This window comes from Gracilinanus agilis, chromosome 2, assembly GCF_016433145.1.
Source record: "Gracilinanus agilis isolate LMUSP501 chromosome 2, AgileGrace, whole genome shotgun sequence".
NCBI classification, from domain to species: Eukaryota; Metazoa; Chordata; class Mammalia; order Didelphimorphia; family Didelphidae; genus Gracilinanus; species Gracilinanus agilis.
The window spans coordinates 369,475,115-369,497,368 of record NC_058131.1 but is presented as its reverse complement, the minus strand read 5'-3'; the positions used below and the strand labels follow the sequence as shown (position 1 = coordinate 369,497,368).

Here is a 22,254-nt window from a genome sequence, read left to right as displayed (position 1 = left end):
AAATCTTTTAATGGATTTCTTTTATATATATGTTTATATAGATATATACACATACACACATATACATGTATATAATCAACAATGGAATTAATGGGTCAAAAGGTCATACTCATTTATGAACATTGATTGCTTTACCACTTATTTAAGTCTTCCTATATTTCTCTCGCTATTTTTCTAGTTTTTCTCAAGCAGGTCTTGTGCATTTCTAAGCAGGATAATTCAGAAACATTTTTGTTGTTATTGTATATGTTATGATGTTTTCTTAGTCCCTATTGATAGCAAATGAGAATACAAATGATTTTGGTTTAATTTTGCATCTTAATTTTGATGAACTCATTTATTGTCCTCACTGTTTGCTTTTTAAATAGTCAAATTTTATGGATTAGATGCTCATGATATCTGCAAAAAATATTTTGACCTCTACATTCTGGTGTAAATGCCTCTAATACCTTTTTTTCTTGTCTTATTGAAATGACTAGAATTTCTAGTAGTATGTCAAATAAAAGCAGTGAAAATAGATGTCCTTGTTTTGTCCTTATGCGAGTGGGAATGCTCCTAATATTTTTCTACTGAAAATTATGTTGCCTCTTGGTTTGAGGTAGATATGTTTTATTATATTGAGGAACAATTCTGAAATTCTTTTGGTTCCTAGTGTCTTTCTTTATTATCATGAATGAATGTTAGATTTTACCTTTTTTTTTTAAAAAAGATGTATTCATCTAATTATGTTTTTAAAAAAGGTTTTGTTAGAGTTTTCATTTTACATTATTTAATAATCTTTGCATAGCTGGTCATGGTCATTAAAAAAAAACAAACTTGTTTTTAAGTAATCGAAGAGAAGAAGCCTCTTTAGTAATTATTTGAAGAGCCAGTTTAAAAGTTACAAAAGGTACCTAATCTAATCAGTTTTTAAACTCAGATTTGGATTCCTCACTTCAACCACCCATGTTAATTCACTAGACATGGCTTTGAATGACTTCTATTTCTTAAAAGTTATTCCATTTTTAAAGGGTGACATTTTGCCATTACTGAATGACTGTGTGTGTGTGTGTTTTTGTATCTCTCTCTGACAGAATGAATCATGTTATCTGTAAATAAATATATGTGTCCTCCAAGGATTAGTTTGAAAGAGATAACACTCATTTGGACAGATAACTTTAGTCCTTTCATTAAAGAATCAGCCCAATTACTTTATTAGTCATATTTTGTACATAATTATAAGGGCAGGTTTCTCCTGAATTCAAACCTTAGTATCTTCCACTATAATCAAAGAACATTCTCTGTCTCTCCTCTCTCTCTCTTTCTCCTCTCTCTTCCCCTTGCCCCCTTCCCCCTTGCTCTTCTTTGTCTGCCCAAGAACCCTGGAGAGGGGAAGGGGTTGGGGTCTTGCATAGGCAGGGAGAGAAGCAGAACTCTGAGCTCAAAGTGCATCCTGTCTCCAAGAGACTGACCTATGGCTGAGGCAGGGATCTCCAGCTTCTTGGTCACACAGTGGTCCTGTCCAGCCTGGGTGGCACTCGCAGACCACACTGCCCTTCTCCGCAGAACGACACATGCCTTGCTTGCAGATGGTGCATGACTTGCAGCCTGGGAAGACACCTGGGGACTGTTGGGGCAGGGCCTTGAAATCCTGGAGCTCATTATTGATGCGGACATCATGGATACAGCCGTGGAAGCCACCCAAGGTTCGGTCTGTGCCTTGGCGCAAGGCTGAGAGGCCTGTGCTTGTGGGTATTCCTAGAGAGAGAGAAGGGATGTAGCTCCCCCATTCCTGACCCCAGACCCTGCAGTCCTAAGTACTAGGGATTGAACCAAAGATTTTACTGTTAAAAGAAAGTCCCAGAGGAAGAAACTCCATCTATCCATGAAATTCACATTTTCTCTGAAATTTATAGTTTTAGGGAGTTACCCATAACACTGAGAGAATATGTTGAGTTGCTTCTGAGGGTCCCATTGCCAGGCAGGATTGGAACCCAGGTCTTCTTGGCTTGGAGACCAGCCCTTTATCCTAAGTTATGCTGCTTTTCATCCAAAATAATACTATGATGAAAGCATCCTAAACTGTATCACCAAGTCTGTCCCCATATCCATGCAAACAGAAACCATTCTCTATTATTTAGGGGCTAATTTTCTAATCTGGTGCTTCTACTTTTTCCTCCATTTGTATTCTGTCTTCTACCTTCCAAAGCTTTTTTTTTTGCCCATAATATCTTAACTAATGCTTGCAAGTGACATAAGATAGGCCAGAAAGACATTATTATTCTCATTTACAGATAAGTAAACTAAGGTTGGGAAAGTTTAGATGATTTACCCAAGCCTTTATAGTGTTAATCTGAAATTAGAACCCATGTCTCCTGGCTTCTAGGCCAGTGCCCAGAAATCTGCTAATACCCTGAGGCCTTTGAAGCCAGAATATAAAGGGCTGGTTAAGAGGAATATGCAGAGACTAATTTTAACAGTTTCCAATGATCAAGAAAGATCCCAATCGAAAATCTCAGTCTGATATTGATTCTGGGTCAGAAAACTTATTAGCTATCAGGTGGAAAACAAGATATATTTTTTTTCTTCTACTTCCCCCAGGCCAGATACCAGCAGGGTCTTTATATCACTATCTTCACAGAAGGGAAAAAGTGGTCTGGTCTTCCGCCATTACTTCTGATAACTGCTGGGATCCTAACACGAGAAGCTGGAAGCGGGGAGGAGCCCCCCAGCTTGGCAGAGTATACTCCAAAGGCAATGGGGCCCTTATGTGTCTGCACTAAGTTCAAGGGACACGGTGGGCAATCGGAGGGAGCTTGGGGATAATCTCCCAGACTACAAACTCCTTGAGGGCAGTGACTACGTTTTCTGTCTCTCCCAGTCCACTCCGACCCCCCTCCTCCTTGACTATTTTTCCAGTCCTAGAGAAACACGCATCCTGGGGTCCCGCACAGGCGATTGGTGACTCCCTCTGCTAGACCACTGTTTCAGGAAAAGCCTCAGCCATGCTTCAGTTCATTCTAGTCTCACCCTTCTGGTCATCTGCCTTGTCCCTTTTCCTTCCTCCATGATCCCTCCCCATAGTCTGCCTTTGCTTTTTGTATTTGTCTCCCTAGTGCTTAGCAGAAAAGGAAGGCTCTAACCATTCTGTCCACCAATCAATCACAATAAGCATTTATCCTGTCTAGTTTTTGCCACACACTGGGGGATGTGTGTATCTATATACACATATATTCTCCCCCCCACATATATATACATACATGTTTCGGTGTATTCATAGATAAACACAAACACATGCGTGTATATATACTGCAAATAAATATTTCATCCATACATGCATGCATATACGACAACCCTTACTTGCAAAGAGTTTATAAGTTTTGTATCATAATGCACTGTATTAAAATATTAAAATCAAATGACAATCTATGGTGCTTCTGCTTTTCCTGTCAGAGAAGAAAGAAAAAGCAGAGGCCTGAACCACTGGGCCCTCTGTCCAGGGGCTTGGCTTTCTGGCAATGGGCCTGCCTTGGTTTGGTGGATTGTTCTGTTCTGGCTGGTGGTGAGGACTTGAGAGAAGGTGGGTTGCTAGCTAAGAGAGGGCGACTTCACCGATAATCAAAGTTTGGGGCAGGAGTAGGAGAGAATCTTACCTCCAATGTAAAGAGGAGTATTGGTACCAACTGTCGGCTGCTTCTGGAGTTTTCCCAGACTCTTGGGGGCTCCTTTGTCCACGACCAGGTTCAAGGTCTGGTTTAACATCACAAGTTCCACACTATGAAACTGCCCATCATTCACAGTCTCCACACTGGGTTAGAGAAGGAGTGGGAGAGAAGAGAATAAAAACAAAAAGAGCTACTAAGGAGGAAGCAGTGACAGGAAATGACCTCGATGGAATCTGAGACATCCTAGTGACAAAAACTGGAAACTCAGGAGCCGGGCCAAGGTCCTTTTCCTTCTGTCCATTCTTCCCACATCCTTAACTAATAAGGTCCTGAAAGTGATCTAATCAAGTAATGAACAAGTATTTATTATTGTGTATTGAAAAAAAGTTTTATTTTCTTCTGCATTTGTTTGTAGAACATAAGGTTTATATGATTAGTTTACTTTTGCCTTTGTATTTCCACTCAACTGCTAGGAAACACCCAATTATTTGTCTTCTGTGGAGGGTGAATCCAAATCCTTAAACCCAGTGCTCTTTCCAGTTTCTACCCAGACAGACAATTGGCTGGGGGGTTTCTTTCAGCCCCTTTGCAAGGGAAAGCTCTAGATGAAATAACAGCCAAAACTATATAGGGGGAATTGGCTTGTAGAGGTTCATCTATAAAAGGAGAACCCATGCTAGAGCAGTGATGGGCAAACTTTTTATTTTATTTTATTTTATTTTTTTAAACCCTTACCTTCCATCTTGGAGTCAATTCTGTGTATTGGCTCCAAGGCAGAAGAGTGGTAAGGGCTAAGCAATGGGGGTCAAGTGACTTGCCCAGGGTCACACAGTCTGAGGCCACATTTGAACCTAGGACCTCCCATCTCTAGGCCTGACTCTCAATCCACTGAGCTACCCAGCTGCCCCCTGATAGGCAAACTTTTTAAAGAGGGGGCCAAAGGAAAGGAAATGCTCATCTGTCAGTCTGTTTCTAAGGCAACTCTTTTGAAGTTTCATTGTATTGTATCCTACTCATTGATTTGTCAGATTAGGAATAATGTCACACTGGATAGAATATTTCAGGGGGCTGCATCTGGCCCGTGGCTGTAGTTTGCCCATCACTGTTCTAGATGAAGGCTTTGGTGGTTATTCCAGGTCCTGTTTTTTATTTCTGACCCCAAAGTAGAGAAATTGATCATCAGCTCAAATAATGAAAAGGGTGAACTTCTTTAGGGCTAAATTTCTGAAAGACTTGTCTCAAACATGACTATACCAGGTAAATGAATGAAAAGGAGTCATTATTGACCAATGGCCAGAATAGGAAATGCTCATTTCTCCCTAGTAAATATTAATCTTTACATTTATTTTGTACTCTCAGCTTTTTCAAAACAAATTCTTATTATCTCGCTAGATCCTCCCCCAAACTTGTGAGGTAAATATCAGGTATTATTTCTACTTAATAGGTAATAAAATTGAAATACAGACTGGGTAAATGACTTCCTTAGGTTTGTAGAGTGAGATGAAAACACAGATCTTGCTCCTTGCCTAGTACACTTTCTACAGTGAAATTCAGGTTCATCTTGACCCACAGAAGATTTTCTCTGGAAATTATATGAAGACTCAACTGTCTTCTCACTCTAGAATTTCTCTCATCACTGGTGTTTATACATATATGTTAAAATAAGGGATAAGGATAAATAAAAACTTTTCCTCCAAGAAGGCCTTAATAAACACTTGTTGAATGGAACTGAGTTTGGTATAGCTGAGGCATAGTTTCTCTTCTCAGAGGTAGCAGATGCTTTGAGATGGGTTCTAGGATCCCAAATACCTGTGAGCAGGCTTAATTATTCTAGGCTGGTCTTAACTCAGACTTCTCTGGCTGAGTTTTCGCTATTTGATTCTTATTAAGAAAATCCTTTTGATAAAAGACAGACCCCCCACATCTTCAAATCTACTATTTTGATTGTTAAGACTTTTAGATTAGTTTGAGTAACACAAAACAGAAGCAGAAAAATAAGAGGGAGATAAAAAATAAAAGGGAGGCAAGGTCCTGGGAAAATGTTGGAAATGTGGTGGGAGAGGGGCATGAACATTTATAAAAATGCATGAACACTCTCTCCCCTCCCTAACATCCCTAACTATTTTGACACATGCACAGAGACACACATATATTGCACAGTCACAAAAAAGACATCATCATAGAAACAGGTAGTGGTATGGGCAGCTTTAGGAGGTAGTGAGTTCCCCATCCCCTATAGATGTTCAAGCAGAGCTTGGATAACTAGTCAGGGAAGTTTCAAAGGAAACGAGTCTTTCCAGATCTATAATCTTGAGATCCTCTGGGTATTGGACACCCATAATCAGGCATCCCTCCATATATACACCCATTAAAAACTAAACACTTTCACAATTGTAGCTCCAAACACTTCTAAAAAATGCCCTTTCCCCTTCCTAGTTTCTTTCCCCAGACCCAGAGTACTGCAGTTTTGGCAGACGTCTCTGCTTGGAGACAGTGGCTTGGCAGGAGATGAAGGATGGAAAGCCACAGTTGTGGAGTAAGCTGCTGCTCCTGCCCACCCCCTAGGAAGGGCTGCCGTGTGTGATCTGTTCATTCGCTGATTCCTCCTCACAGCTCCCTCCCCGCTTACCCCCAGAATCCCTCAGGGGCTCCTTAGTCTCATGCCTACAGGGTGTGGGGGCCCTGGAGAGACCCCCACCTCCCTTTGGGAGATGCTTTCCCTTCTCCAGACACAGTTCCTCACACTAGAGTGAGCCACCTAGAGATGAAATCCTAGGCACCTTTGTGGTCCCCATTGTACATACATTGACTAAATGCTTGACAGATACCACTCACACATTGGATATGACAACCCTGGGAGGTAGTCAAAGGGGTTGTTAGCATCACCATTTTATAAATGAGCAAACTGTGGCTTATAGAGGTTAAGCAACATGTCCAAGCACATTAGCTTGTAAATGTAATAGAAGAGAATGGAATTCAAGTCTTCTGTCTTCTAGATCATAGATTTCAAGCATCAATCCCCTCATTTTACAGATGAAAAAGTCAACATCTAGAAAGGTGAGATGACTTACTAAAGTAAAGCCACGTAGGCAGGATGGGATGGACACAGGATTCAAATTTAGAGCTTCCTTTTGCAAAATATTACCTTCCTCCTCTTTACTACCCTGGGAAAAGACACACGGGTTGTCAGGCCCTGAGGATGGGGCTAAGGGGCAGGCGAGTGTTTTTAATGTGAAAACATGGAGCAATGAGTTGGCCTGGCTCCAGTTCTTTGGTGACAGATAATTACAATTGTGTTGTAATAGGTTCTAAAGGATTAATCTGTAGGTAATGTACTAGGGCAGGTAGGTGGCACAGTGAATAGTGCCCAGCCTTAGAATCAGGAAGACTCATCTTCCTGAGTTCAAATTCAGCCTCATACACTTACTAGGTGGCCCTGGACAAGTCACCTAACCCTCTGTTTCCTCATCTGTCAAATGAGCTGGAGAAAGGAATGGCAAATTACTCCAGTATTTTTGCCAAGAAAATTATAGATGAGGTCATGAAGAACTGGAAATGACTGAAAAACAACATCAGCAACAAACAAATGTTGATAGGAGTCTTCCGTAGGCAATGCCTTATCCGAAAGAAGAGATTCCACACCGAGAATTCTGGGTGCCATTTTAGTTCAATGGGGTAGATGTTTTAGGGGAAGGGGAAGTTTTTTTAGTGTCATCCAAAACCACCCCTGTCCCATCTACAACAGGGGTCAGTCTAGTGATGGTATGAATAAGGATGCTTTTGGTAAGGTAGTAAAATGATGCTCACCTTAAGTATTCGAGTGGGGACTGGCTAACCTCCTGTCAGAGGTATTGTAGACGTGACAATACAGAGGGTAGGAAATTTGACTAGCTGAGCTCTATGGTTCCTTTTAATACAATGCTGAGATGTCTTGATGCTAAGATTTTACGATCTGTGGTTCTGAATTTCTTTTTCTATAAGTGTGAGTGGTTGGGGATGGAATTGGGAGGTGGGATGAGGCAAGCCCACAGACCCCTTTCCCAAATGTGTTAGCTCTGGCTCTGGGTACTTTAACTTGCTACCACTAGGTGGTAATAGAGATTCACCAAGAAGGAGGATTTTGCAGCCTAAGGTAAAGCTCATTAATAATCGCAGCCTGCAAACTCAGTGGGGAGTTAGATCTTAGGGGTGAAACACTCATCATCAGGACCATGACCAGCTCCTCTCACCCCAACCCGACATGGACTTTCACGCCTTATTTTTGATCTGGGAAAGGACACTGTTCTAGGAAGCTCAGAAATAAAGCTAATCAAACCCACTAGTTTAAAGAGCATGAGATGAGGTCTTAATCTTAACTGTAGTTTACATTCATTTCTAGGCCTGGGCCAGGGCAGAGAAGAGGCAAAGTCAGGTGGTCTCTAAACTTGTTTTCTCACTTCTTAAAATAGAGAAATTTCCATTAATTTAAATTTTTTAAAAATTAAATGTTAAATGAAAACAAATGTAAAAAATTGAGGCGCTGTCTGACTGGAGTACTTAAATCAAATGCCTGTAATGGTAGGAGGTAAGCAGGATGCTGGCAATTCAGCCATACCCTTTTCTCATCTTGCTCCCTTTCATCTTTCTAAATGGCTGTTCTTTATGTAATAGAGGCCATCAGGCAGAATCCCTAGATCTGATGGTCTGAGGGGCATCTCCCATGGGGTTGTGGGCGTGTGTGCTCTGGCACTTTGCTAAAAGACGGGTGTGACCCTGGATTCTTATTTGATTCTCCTGTGTCTTGGGGTCTAGGGGCTGTGCCAAAGAAAACTGGCAACTGAGCCAGGATCTGCCTCCTTTTGGGGCTATGAGGAGGGAAGAGAGATGACTTTTGGTTTCATTGAAGGCAGGCTCTTTATTGGGTACCCCAGTCCAGCAGCGGTGCCTGATCACCCCTATCAATACTTCACTGAATCAATGAACCATAGAACTAGAAAGAGATCAAACTGCTCAACTCCTTCACTTTATAGATAAGGAAGCGAAGGCCTCAGAATAGAAAAATGATTTTCTTGAGGTCATTCGGCTAGTTAGAGTGAAGCAGAATAAATCAAACCAAGTTAATAAGCATTTATTAAACGGTTGCTATGTGCCAGGCACTAGCCCCTACAAACAAAACCGTTCCTGGCGGGTGGTTCGTATCTGGGGTATGGCCCTGATTTCCTTCTACTCTTTGCTTCCATTCACAGCCTCCACATTTCCATTTTTATCCTTGCCCAGACCACACACAATTCTTTGCTCCCTCCTCTTTCCTTCAGTCCCTTGCCAAGTAAGGCTGGGAGGCAGAGAGGCCACTGATACAGCCCCAAGACTCATTCTATCATTGGCCTCAGATTTCCCTTCCCCAGTAGCAGGCTTAAAGCGCTACAAATGAATTTGCAAAAGAGCTTGTGACTAATAGTGAACCCACTGGGGCTGCCCTCCTTAGAAAGCACCGAGGACTTGGAGTATCAAAAATAAAATGGCTCATTTAAGTCCTTAGCTAGAAATTCTGCCATGTGGGCAAGCCTCTACCTCTTGCTGTATATTCCTGTGTGAAATGAACCAAGGGGCTCACAGGGGAGACATATATAAGCAGGCTTTCCACACTGAAATCAAGCTGTAGGGAAAGTATTTATAGGAATTAAGAGTTTCAAGGGCCCAGTCATCTCACTTTACAGATGAAGAAACTGAGACCAAGAGAGGTGAATTGATTTGTCCAAAGTCACACAGATTTTAAGGATTTGAACACCAGACCCTTGAACTCCAAAATCCAGTGCCCTTTCTAGTGTCTACTCAGACAGACAAACCTGCTCCTGGGTCTCTTTTAGCCTCTTTGCAGGGGAAGACTCTCACTGGTGCAACCTCTAAAACCATCAGGAGGAATTAGCTTACAGGAGTCTAGCTAGGGAAGGGGGAGTTGAGCTTTAGGCAGAGGCACTGGTGGCCACTCTTAAGTAATTTTTGAATTCTGACCCAAAAGGACAAAAACTAGTCATCAGCTCAAATAATCAAAAGGGTGAACCTGTTTGGGGCCAAATTTCTGAAGGACTTGCCTCAAATTTGGCAGGATCTGGGTAGCAATGGAAAATGGGCATCAATGTTCCAGGGCTAAGAGAGGGAAGATTCACTTCTTTCTAGCAAATACTAATCCTTTACATTTGTATCGTGTTCTCAGTTTTTCAAAGCACACTCATTAATGATCTCTCTTGATCCTCCTCCAAAACTTGTGAGGTGGGTAGGCAAGTATTATTTCCATTTTACAGATAAGGGAACTGAGGCATAGACTCTGTAAATGACTTCCTTAAGTTTATACAGTGAGATGAGGTCAAACACAGGTCATTAAAAAAATCCTTACCTTCTGTCTTAGAATAGATACTGAATATTGGTCCCAAGGCAGAAGAGCCTTGGAAGAGTAAGGATTAGGCAAGTGAACTTGTGATTTGAGCAGGGTCGTACCACTAGGAAATGTCAGGCCAAATTTGAACCCAGGACTTCCGATCTTTAGGCCTGGTGCTCTATCCCCTGAGACATCTTGCTGCCCTTTCTTCCCTTCATGCCCCACAATCAGGTCTTCTATTAACCTGGAACTCTTTCTACAATGAAATTCATTTTCACCCTGACCTCACTAGACTCCTTTTAGATTCTGATGCCATGATTCAGTTGCTTTCTCACTCTAGTACATGCCTCTATTGTTTTGGTGAATTCCTTTCAGGGGTCTCCATTTTGGGTATTGGTTCAAGCCAGTCAGGGTGTCCAACTTTGAGGACCCTATCATGGGTTATCCCTCCCTCCCTTTTCATTTCCTTTTAATTGTTGTCTTCCCCATTAAAATGTAAGTTCCTTGAGGGCAGGGATGAGCTTTCTTTTTTTTTTATTTGAAAAATTTCATTTAATTAATTAATTTAGAATATTTTCCCATGATTACAAGATTCATGTTCTTTCTCTCCCCTTCTCCCAAACCCCTCCTATAGCCAACATATAATTCTACTGGGTTTTATGTGTGTCATTGATCAAGTCCTATTTCCATATTATTAACATTTGCATTAGGGTGATCATTTGGAGTCTACATCCCCAATTATATCCCCATCAACCCATGTGATCAGGCAGTTGTTTTTCTTCTGTGTTTCTGCTCCCACAGTTCTTTCTCATAAATTCCTCAGAATTGTCCTGGATCATTGATCAGCTTTCTTTTAGCTTATATTCCCAGTACTTAGTACAGTGCCTGGCACATAGTAGGCACTTGGCAAAGGCCTGGTGCCTGCCTGCCTGACCCACTGTACTACCTATGAGAACTATTTTACACTACTTTGCAATCTTACCGTAATAAAGTCTCTCAAAAAATTCTTGTGGGAGGGATGGACAGAAACGGGATAGCCTATAGTATGGTTATGAGAATTTGGAACTGGTTGAATGTTTGGATTCAAGGACTTAGATGTTAACTGGAAAAGAGGTATTCAGTGAAGCATCCCAGGGATCTGTGTTTGGCCCTGTGCCTTGGATAAAGGTATAATCTCTACCGTTTTCAGATTTGCATATGATACAAAGCTCAGAGGAATGGCTAATGCACTAGATGACATCTTCATATTTTCTTTTTCTCCAGTGTATGGCATAATGCCTGCTATATATTAAGTTCTTAAAGACTACTTGTAGACTGATTGAAATTTAATAGGAATAAAATTCCTTACATGAGAGTTAGAAAATCTGCTCTATAATCACAAGATGGGAGAGGCCTGAGCAGAGAACAGTTAGTCTAAAAAAAGATCTTGGAGTTTTAGAGGACTATCACGTCAGGAGGCAGGTAGGTGGCACAGCAGATGAAGTGCTAGACCTGGAGTCAGGGAGACCCGACTTCAGATCTGATCTCAGACACTTCCTAGTTGTGTGACCCTGGGCAAGTGGCATAGCCTCTGATTGCTTGACAAAAAGAATCCATTGGATCCACTGGGAAAGGAAATGGAAAACCACTCTAGTATTATCCTTGCCAAGAAAACCCCAAGGATAGCTATGGTACATGGGGTATGAAGAGTCAAACATGACTGGATAACTGAACAACAACAGCAACAATAAGGTAAGAGGAATCAATATGGCAGCCAAAAAAATTAATGTGAGAAGACTAAGGGAATAATATATCCTCATCTCCCCTGTCCTAGTATTGTGTTTGATCCTTATGGGATCATAAATCTAGAACAAGAAAGGATCTTGAAGACCATTTATCTTGAGATCTCTTTATCATCTCTGATAATCTTAGAAGGACAATTTAGTTGATAAGGAAATAACGGGACACTGGAGTTGTCTTTTAGCTTATGCTTCCAGCTCTGTCTCCAGGAGCATGGAGTTTATTATATATATTTCAAGACTCATTTCACACAAAAGAACCCCCCCTGAAACTTTGCAGATGCGCAGAAGTTATAAATTATGTCATATCAAAACACAAAAGGTCTCATTGGCTTCAGAACAGACCAAGGCCAAGGCTGAATTTTGACTGGGTTCTTATCAGAAAGCCATGTTGGGAAATATTTTTCTCAGGGTTGAATTGCCCCTGCTAAGGTTTTGGCCTTGGCTATACCAGGCAGCTGCATTCCTGGCCAAAGGGGGAGAGTGTTAACCTTTTAAATGATGGCCCGCTAGGAAACTAAAGCTCTTTAATAAGGCCACAATACTTTTCAACAAGAAATCACAAGAATCACAAAAGGGGTCAAAAGAGGAGTCTCAGATTTTTATCTATTCTCTTATTGGCTTCCCACACATTTAGTCCTTTTTCTCAAGCAAATGACTTTCCCAAGGTCACCCAGGTAACAAGTATGAGACGTAGGATTTGAATACAGGTCCCTTGAATCCAGAGCCAGAGCTCTTTCCACTGAACCAGTTTATCTCTGAACTCTATACTTTTTCAAAGAGGATGTCCAGAGGAGGTGGATGAATCTTCTTGACACCAGGGGTGGCACCATCTGTCCACTGTACCCAAAAGTGTCTTCATGAAGTCACAGAATTAGATTTGGAAGGGATGTTAGGGCTTTGAAATGACAAACAGGTTAATTTTGAAAAAAAAATAGAAAGCTCTACACAAAATTATGAAGAGCGAAACCAGCAGAACCAAGAGAACATTAAATATAGCAATAGAAACATTCTTTAAAGAATAACTTGTATATGTCCACCTCTGAAGAAAGAACTGATAAATAGCAATAAGTAAGAGTTTTATATATACATGTATCTTTTTGACAAATGATGCCTTCTCTAATGGGAGGAAGGGAGAGAGTTAACTGGGTATTTTAAAGTAACAAACAAATAAACAAACAAAAAAGAATACAGTGATCATCTTGAGAATAGGGACTGTTTCTGCCTTTCTTTGAACCCCCCAGTGGCTGGCCCATAGTACCTGCTTAACAAATGCTTGTTCACTTGAATCCATCACTCTTATTTTATGTATCAGCATACTGAGGCACAGAGGGGTTAAATTTCTTGTCCAGAGTCACAGAGCTATTAAATGTCCAGAAGAGATGATTTAGAAGGGAAGGTATTTTCCTATTCTAGAATTCCTGGGAATCTTCTCCTGAGTCACATAAGTTCTATGCTTGGAGAACCAAAGTTATGATGTAGGAGAAACCAGCAATATAACGTTGTGGAAAGAGCACTGGGTTAGTAAGCAGATCTTGGAAAGCGTGCACCCAATTTGCTTTACTTCAACTCAAAAATAATTATTAAATGCGGCCTAATTAGAGGCATTTCTTTCTTTCCCTTTAAAGAAATACGAAATGCTGCAAATCACCTTAACCATTTTTGCTACAAGAGCATACAGTTTTCACTTCTGCCCCTTTCTTTAAAACTGATGTTATTACATGAGGCTTGGAACAGTTTCATAATGATGCCCAAAGGCCAAGGGACTCCACAAGAGGGTATTGTTTCCCCCTTGACCTCCTCAGCCTCCACACACATGTTTATGCTGTTCTCCTTTCAAAAGGAAGGGAGAAGAGTGAAAGCAGGCTGCAAGTGTCCTTGAGCAAGATGCTAATGTTTAAAATTTACTCTCAGGTATTTTCAAGCAGCCTTGGTCCCTTATTCCCTCTAATCTCTTCCCATCGAGTTTCTGGCTAATCCCATCCTGCTTTCTTCCTTAAACTAATAAAAGATTAGGATGACATTTTGAAAAGGGCAGCTCATTAAGCAGCCTCTTTCCCCATCTGAACAGATCACTTAGTGCAAAGGTAGCCAGCTGGCCATTAATCTTATGGTAATGAGGTGTCATTTCTCAAGGAGAGGGAGAGCTCATCTTCCTCCTTTTCTTCCTCCTTTTCCTCCATCTCCTCCCCCCCTCTAGCTCCCTGGGAAGGTCAGAGGGGTAGAGAGGACAGCCATGTTCATGGTTTACACTTGGTATTGTTGTCTGAAGAGGCTGTGTGGGGAGGATTACACTCACCTGTACACAGTAGTGGGGGGAGAGCTCAGGCTGTCGTAGACCAGTCTCACATGCCCCTGGTACAGCTCCAGTGCCAAGGGGTCATTGTCTCCTTTGTAGAGCAAGATGCCATTGTCCTTGTCGGTTGCCACCTGTAAGGTAGGTAGTGAGAAGGGAGAAAGCTTGTTAATACACCAAGGAGCCTGAGATCAGGGGCATCCTGCTGCTCAGAGCACAGTGGTCCCTCTCTCCAGATATAGTCTACATCAGTTAGTGGGCACCAAATACAGGATCCCTGGCCTTCTTAGTTATTTACACATCTCTTTGAAGGCAGGCAAGAGTTCTTACATGCTGTTGCCTTTTTCCCCAGGACAGAGACCACAGTAAGCACTCCATAAGTTTCCTGATTACTCTTATGATGATCATGGATTCATAGATGTAGAACTGTAAGGGGGCTTAGAGATTACTGATTTCAACCCTTTTATTTTTCAGATGAGGAAACTGAGGCCCAGAGAAGTTAAATGACTAGCTCAATATTACACAGGTAGTAGTACGTAGCAGAGCTAGAATTTGAACCCAAGCCCTCTGACTCCAAATCTTTCAAGCTTTACATTATCTCATAGTCCTTCTTCAAGCCTTCTGGCTTTCTCTCAGATTTCCAGGAAGGGTAGGAGTCTTCTAGTCAGCAGTAAGAAATGGCATATTTCCATTCATAGAGTCTAATCCTTGGCTTGGCACTCTATCCTTTAGGGTATGTGTCTGGGTCATTTTGGATGGGATGGGCATAGGGAGAGTCCCACTCTAATCCAATGGAACTAAGATTAAAAAAAATGCCTACTGAGAACAAGGTCCGGTGCTAGACAGTGTCAGAGATACAGAGGGGAAAAAAGTCATGGAGAGCTTGAAGTCTAGGGGAGAGAGATGGGTATGGACACAAACCCTAATGATCAAGGGTCAAATAGACAAATCAAGTAAGTATTTCAACAAATTCAGAGTTCAGGGTCAGGGAGGAAATTTTACCGAGTTAGTCAGAGATCTTTAATTTGAGAGACAAAAGATACAATGGAAAGAACAATGGCTTGGTGAATCAAGGCATTTATTGAATGCCTTCTAAGTGCCAGGCACTAGGCTTAAGCCCTGGAGGTACTAAGAAAGACAAAAACAGTTCTTGTCCTCAAGGAGATTATGATCTGGCAGAGGGGACAACATGCACACAATTCCGCACAAGCAAGATTTATACATCTATAAATGGGATAATAGGAGATAAAACTTGGAGATAATCTCAGAAGGAAGGCACTAACATTAAAGGTTACTAGACAGTGCTCTTTGGGGCAGCTAGGTGGTGTAGTGGATAAGCTACCAGGCCTGGAGTCATGAAATGAGTTTGAATTTAGACTCAGTCACTTATTAGCTATATGACCCTGGGTAAGTCACTTAATCCAGTTTACCTCTATTTCTTCATCTATAAAATGAATTGGAGAAGGAAATGACAAACCACTCCATCTCTGCTAAGAAAACTTCAAATGGGATCACAAAGAGTCACACACAGTTGAAAAATGACTGAACAACAAAGGAAAGGCTTCTTGTAGAAGGTGGGATTTTTAACTGAGACTTGAAAGAAGCTTGAGGTTGGCTTTGATGAAAGATAACATTCCAGTCATGGAGAAAAGCCAGTGAAAATGTAGCCAGGATATAGTGGTGTGTGTATGTGTGTGAGGAACAGCAAGGAGGCGAGTGTCACTGGATCAAAGATGACGAGGGGGCAAAGATGTAAGAAGACTAAAAAGGTGGGAAGGGGTTGGATTCTGATGGGCTCTAAAAGACCAACAGAGGATATTTTGAATCTGGAGGTAATAGCCATTGGGATTTATCAAATGGGGGGTTATGACATAGCCAGATCTATGCTTTGGGGAGATCACTTTGATAGACCAGCCATTGTGCTATTTCAATAGCCTAGGTAAGAGGTGCTAAGAGTCTGCACCAGGGTGGCAGTGATGATGCCAGAGGAGAGAAGGGAGCATACACAAGAGATGCTAGCAAGGTAGAATTTATGGGTCTTAGAAACAGATTAAAAATGGGGGGGGGGAGGGAGGCAAGAGATATGACACTTAGCTTATATACCTGGGTGCCTGGGGATATGGTGGTGCCCTCCACAGTAATAGGAAAGTTAAGAAGAGGGAAGGGCTTGGGTCAAGTGGAGTGGGGGGGGAAGAGAAGATAATGAGTTTCGTTTGAGATGATTTGAGATGATGTCTTCAGGACCTTCAATGCAAGTGGTCCATCAGTGAGTTGGAAATTCAAGAGAGAACTTACAGTTGGTTGAATAGAGCTGAGAATCATCTATATGGGGGAAGAAAAGAACCAGGACAGAGCCTGGGGGACACCTATAGTGAGACCTCACCTTGGATGAAGATCTAGCAAAGGACATCAAAAAAGAACTATCGGTCAGGTAGGAGAACCAGAGATATTGGTGTCTTGAAAACTGTGACAGAAAAGAGTATCAAGGAAGAGACCTGCCCCTAAGGAGTGGGAGCTAGGCTGAGACTCATTTGAACATGCCATGGAGGAATGAGATTATGGATTTAGAAAGCACCCAAGAGAGTATTTAGTCCAATACTTTCATTTTACATATGGAGAAACTGAGGCCAAGAGAGTTAAGTGACTTCCATAAGGTCATACTGGTAGCAAGTAGCAAAGCCTGGAGTCAAATTTCAAATCCAGCACTCCTTCCACTGAGTATTGCTCCCAACTCTCCCTTTTCCCCAATAAATCTTAGTTGCTAAATTGTTTTCAAGCTTAAGCCTGAGAAGAAAAAGTTTCTCTCTTTTCTAGTCTGAGTGGGCTGTCACTCCTCTCATCCCTATCCTCATCTCCATCCTCATCCCCTTTGTATCACCATCCTCATTTCCATCCCTCTCCTTATTCCCATCCCCTGCTATCCCCATATCCATTTCTGATTCCTTCTTCCAATTCCCTGATTTTCTCAAAAAGAAAATATTTGACTGGGGGGTCCTGACCTCTTCCTCAGCCAGGTAAGAGGCCAGTCTAGCCAGACGTGTTTCCAGAGCAGGCTTTTGGTTTTAAAACTGCAACTCGGACCCTAAATTCCTCTGCCTCCATTGTAGCATGACTATGTTTTGGTTGGGTCTCACACCCATTCCTCTGCCTGAGAAGAACATATTGTGTTATTTCATGAGCTCATTCAGTCCAGCCACATTCCTTATAATTCCTCTCTAACACCCCACACTGGGCTCTAACTCTCCCTGGCTGACAAGAAGAGATTTAGTTTGTAGAAGAAACAGTTAATCAGCAGAGGTGGCTCATCAGTTGTTTTAGGTGTTAAGTATTTCATATGAGAATCTTTTAGGCTTCTTTGACTAGTTTGTCCCTGATGACACTTTTGAAAACATTTTATTTTTGATTCTTAAGCATCAAAAGAGGAACATTTTCATAGGCATAGCAGAATTCAGGAAGAGGATTGTGTATGAAACTGTGAATCCCTGATGATACTTTGAGGGATGGGGAGTAGTGAGAACTAGCAGAGCTGAGTCCCTGAGGATCTCAGCAGTATTCCAACAGACTAGCGGTAAGTTGGCGTTCATGCCCTAGTTGGTCCTGGTTCCCTGGTATTTCTTATTGACCTGGGTTGTGAAGCTCCAGGGTCTCCCTATTGCCTCTAGGATAAAATAAATACTTCTCTGTTTCACATTGATAGCCCTTACAATCTAGCTTCAGGCTTCCTTACCAGATTTCTTGTACAGTATTCTCCTTCATGTACTCTTTTCTAGCAAAGCTAGGCCTCTTGCTGGTAGAGGACATTCCATTCTCCTCCTTACCCCACCTCCCCAGCCCAACTCCATCTCTGCTCCTTTGCTCAGGCACTCCCCCATTTGTGGAAGGCGCTGTCTTCAAGTCTCAGGTCAATCATCCCCTCCTCCATGAGGCCTTTCTTTTATGGCTAGGGGGTTCCCTCTGTTAAATTATTACTTTTAATTTATTTTGCATTCGACAACATGCTATCTTTCCTAATAAAACTGTAAGCCCCTTGAGGACTATGAGTGACATTTTTCCTGGCATGAGGCAGGCTGGCGCTTACTTGTCAAGCACTTGTTGAAGGGTCGAATTTCCCCTAAAGGTTCAGAGTTGATGAGGTGGGACTGGGTGGATGTGGGGTTCCAGAGCATGTACCTACCTGCAGGGAGATGTTGGCCTGGGGCCGGATCTTGGCAGAGGCCAGCTCCACGTAGGAGTCCTTGCCCACAAAATTGACAGTGATGAGCTTCTCGCACCTCTGCCCAGCAAACCCAGGGAGGCAACGACAGGTGGGTTCCTGTTGTACCACGATGCACTGGGCCCCGTTCTGGCACTCGTACTGGTCACAGGGGCTAGTCTGCAGCAGCACCATGGGTGGGGGGTGCTCACAGAAGAGACCACTGCAAAGGGAGAAGGAGAACGAGGTCAGAAAAGCTTTCTGCACAGTGACCACAGAGCTCAGATCGAAAGATGGTGCAACGGCAGCACAAATTGTCTCCCCAGAGAACTGACTTCAGAGGGAGGAAGATTTGGTGTCAGGCTTTGCCTCTGACACATTCTGGTTGTGTGACTTTAGGCAAGTTGTTTCACCTGTATGGGCCCTAAGAAATTTTCAAGCCTATACAGTGCTGTATAGTTGCTGACCTGCATGAGAAGTTCCTTCACTCAAAATGATAAGTTCAGGCCAAGCAACAACCAAAACCCCTATATGGAGCAGAAAGGGGCTTTGAGGAAGTTGGGACATGCGGCTTCTCCCCCTTATTCTGCTTAGTCAGGTGATCTCAGACAAAATGATTTATGTTTCAGGCCTGAAAAAATGGAGTTGGGCTAGACCATCTCCAGTGAACCTTGTAGCCCTACCTTGCTTCAATTTTTGGATGAATGTCAATTCACCTACAGTTTGGATATCTCGGTATAACATCAGATGCTGCCGTCCCTAGGACTCTCTATCCCTCTCTCTTAAGTGTTGTCCGAGTTCCTCTCCTTCCTTCCAATTTTTGTCTCTCCCCAAAGTGAACTACCCTGACCCTTGCTCCGTCTCTAAGATCTGAGCTTATGTTTTCCTAATGATTTCCCCTCCCATGTATTATGTCCTTTGTCCCAGAGACAGACAGACACACCTTCCCTTACCCCTGGTCCTTGGAGAGAAAGGAGTCATGGAAAGATGGCTCCCAGTCATGCGACCGGGAGAATGGCTTCTGCCAAATCAAGGGACGAGCATTTATTAAACAACTACTAGGTTCTGGGGATGTAGAGACAGTGAGACAGTCTCTACTCTCAGGAAGCTTGAATATTGACAAGACATTTCAGTACATCATCCTGGCTTTGTTCTTACTAGACTCTAAGAGAGTGACACCATATGACACCTTGTGTTATTGCTCATTTTTCAGTCTCTTTGTGACCACTTTTAGGATTTTACTGGGATTTTCTGGAGTGGTTTGCCACTTCCTTTTCTAGCTGCTTTTATAGATAAGGAAACTGAGGCAGAGTTAAATGACTTACCCAGGGTCACCAGCTAATAAGTGTCTGAGGCCAGATGTGAACTGAAGAAGATGAGTCTTTCTGATGCCAGGCCTGGCACTCTATCCATTGTGCTACCTAGCTGCCCTGACACCATGCAATCCTGAATTAGTAGTCAGGAAACATGGGTTCTAATACTAGTTTTAAACAATTTTCCCCATCAGTAAAGTACATAGAAAAATGCAGAATCAGTGATTCCTGTCAGTATGAGGAACTTCCTTCATCAATGCAGGTCACAATCTTTATCAGGTAAGTACTCTGCCCTGCCTCCTTCACAGGGTTATTTTGAGGACAGTCTTTGAAATACAGGATGGGAATATAAGATATTATGGTAATAGCCTCTAGCATCACAACAATTTCTGCAAGAGTCCATATTTGCATTGTTTCCTTTGGTTATTAATCCGTTTCATTGCTCCTTCCAGTCTGGGCTTGATGCTTTCCCTCCCTGCCCCAGACTCCCCCCTCGCCCCCCACATACCTGAAGCCCTGGGGGCAGATGCAGGTATAGCCATTGACAGCGTCTACACATTGGGCCCCATGACGGCATTTGTGGGCCCCACAGTCATCATCATCAGTCTCACAGAGCTTTCCACTGTAGCCAGGAGGACACTCGCACCTAGAAAATAGGTCAAGTCCTAACAGTCAGTGATGCTGATCAATTCGACTCAATAAGTTCTTAGTAGTGAGCATCCTCATTGTGCCAAGAACTGTGCTAGGTGTTGAAGACACAAACACAAAAAACAAAAATGATAGTCTCTGCCCTCAAGGAGCTTATTTTTGGAAACAAGACATTGTTGTCATCTCAGTCACACCTAACTCACTGTGGTTCCAAGATACTGGAGTGGTTTGTCATTTCTTTTTCCAACTCATTTTACAGGTGAGGAAACTGAGGTGAACTGATTTAGGTGACTTGGCCAGGTCACACAGGTAGTGTCTGAGGCTAGATTTGAACTCAGGAAGAGGAATCTTCCTGACTCTGGGCCCAGAACTCTTTCTACTAAGCTACCTAGCTGCCCAAAACATCTAAGAAGACAGAAAGTAATTGCAGTGGAGAAGGCCACTGACACCTGGGGCATGAGAAAAGACTTTTTTTTGGGAAATAGGACTTGACTAGGGCCTTGAAGGAACTGAATGTCTAGGAGACAGAAAGGAAGGAAGATAGATTACTTTCCAGGGATCGGGGCTGATCCACACAAAGACAAAACAATGGGAAGCAGGATGCCATGTACTAGGAAATAGCAAGTTGGACTGTTAGCTGTAGCATAGTGTATACAAAAGGAAGGGAGTAATGAACAATAAGCCCAGAAATGTAGGTTGAAGTAAATTGAGAGAACCTTTAAATAAATGTAAATCTTATCCTAGAGGCAATAGGGAGCCATGGCGTGTAATAGGGGCAGATCTATGCTTGAGCAATATTAATTTGGTAGCTGTGAGGAACATACACCAGAGTGGGAAAAGGATGGAGACAGGGAGACCAATTAGGAGACAACTTTAGTAGTCCAGGTGAAATGTTATGAAAATCTAACCAAGAGTGGTGGCCATGTGAACAGAGAGAAAGATTAGAGAGTTATTTTAAGGGTAGAGCTCTGTTTTGGACATAGGGAGATTGGGATACTTCTGGAATACCATGTTTGAAAAGTCCAATAGGCTACTGGCGATGAGGGGTTAGAGCTCAGGAGACAGATGGACTGAATTCGTAGTGCTGGGAGTCATCTGCAGAGACATGACAACTGAACTCAAAGGAGCTGATGAGATTACTAAGGGTTTATTGAAAGAAAAGAGAAGGGCCCAAAGCAGAGCCAAGGGGGCCTCCAAAATTAGGGGGTAGAACATGAATGATGACCCAGTGAAGAAGATTGACAAGTAGTGGCTGGACAGATAGGAGGATAAGCAAAAGAAAGTAATATCATGAAAACCCAGGGAGGAGAGAGTATCTAGAAGGTGGTCAGCAGTGTCAGTTGCTGTAGAGAGGTCAAGAACTAGAGATTTAACTAATCACATTCATTAATTTCACTAATATTTGTTGGTCACTACATGTCCTAGGTACTGGAGTAGATATCAAGTTTAGATAATATACAATCCTTGTCCTCCTGAAGCTTGTAATCAAAAAGGAGAACAGATACAAATATATACCATTCCAACATTGAACATGTGTGGATATCAGGAAAGTTGGAAAATAAAGTGTTGTGTCAGGTTCTAGGAGAGAGAATAATTGGGCAACAGGGAAGCAAGTGGTGTTTGAAGTGTGGATAGGAATTCCCTAAGGGAAAAAGACCATTCCTGATATAACCTTTTGTGCTTTGGCTTATTTTTCCTAGCCTGATGGGAATTACTCATCCCTACTTTCACTTTTCCTTGACCTATTAAAATCCTCCACAGCACGGGGTGCTTAGGCCCTACCTCCTACCTAGTGCTTGTTCTAACTCCTCCAGCCCTTTGTAATTTTTGCCTTCTTCAAACTCATACAATATCTGGCATCTATATTTCAGGGCTTCTGGGAGCTATAACTTTGCCAGTGTGGGTATTCTCTGTGCATCACATTCACCGATTGTTTTTGAGTAGCCAAGGCTGGAAAAATTCAGTCTCCTGGAATTAATTTAGTAATTGATCTTGACTAGGTTGGGCCCCAGACAACAGACATATTAT

At 42.3% G+C, this 22,254-nt stretch overlaps 1 protein-coding gene across 1 annotated transcript in view; it reads right to left on the bottom strand.

Annotated features, from left to right (window-relative positions):
* SLIT3 (slit guidance ligand 3) overlaps positions 1–22,254 on the bottom strand; it is an 835,110-nt gene that overhangs the window by 4,414 nt on the left and 808,442 nt on the right. The window contains exons 31-35 of the mRNA XM_044659841.1: positions 20,087–20,224; positions 18,248–18,488; positions 14,077–14,207; positions 3,633–3,787; positions 1,452–1,737 (exon numbers count right to left, since the gene is read on the bottom strand). Of these exons, the coding sequence (XP_044515776.1) occupies positions 1,452–1,737; positions 3,633–3,787; positions 14,077–14,207; positions 18,248–18,488; positions 20,087–20,224 (951 nt within the window). The remainder of the gene's footprint in view (positions 1–1,451; positions 1,738–3,632; positions 3,788–14,076; positions 14,208–18,247; positions 18,489–20,086; positions 20,225–22,254) is intronic.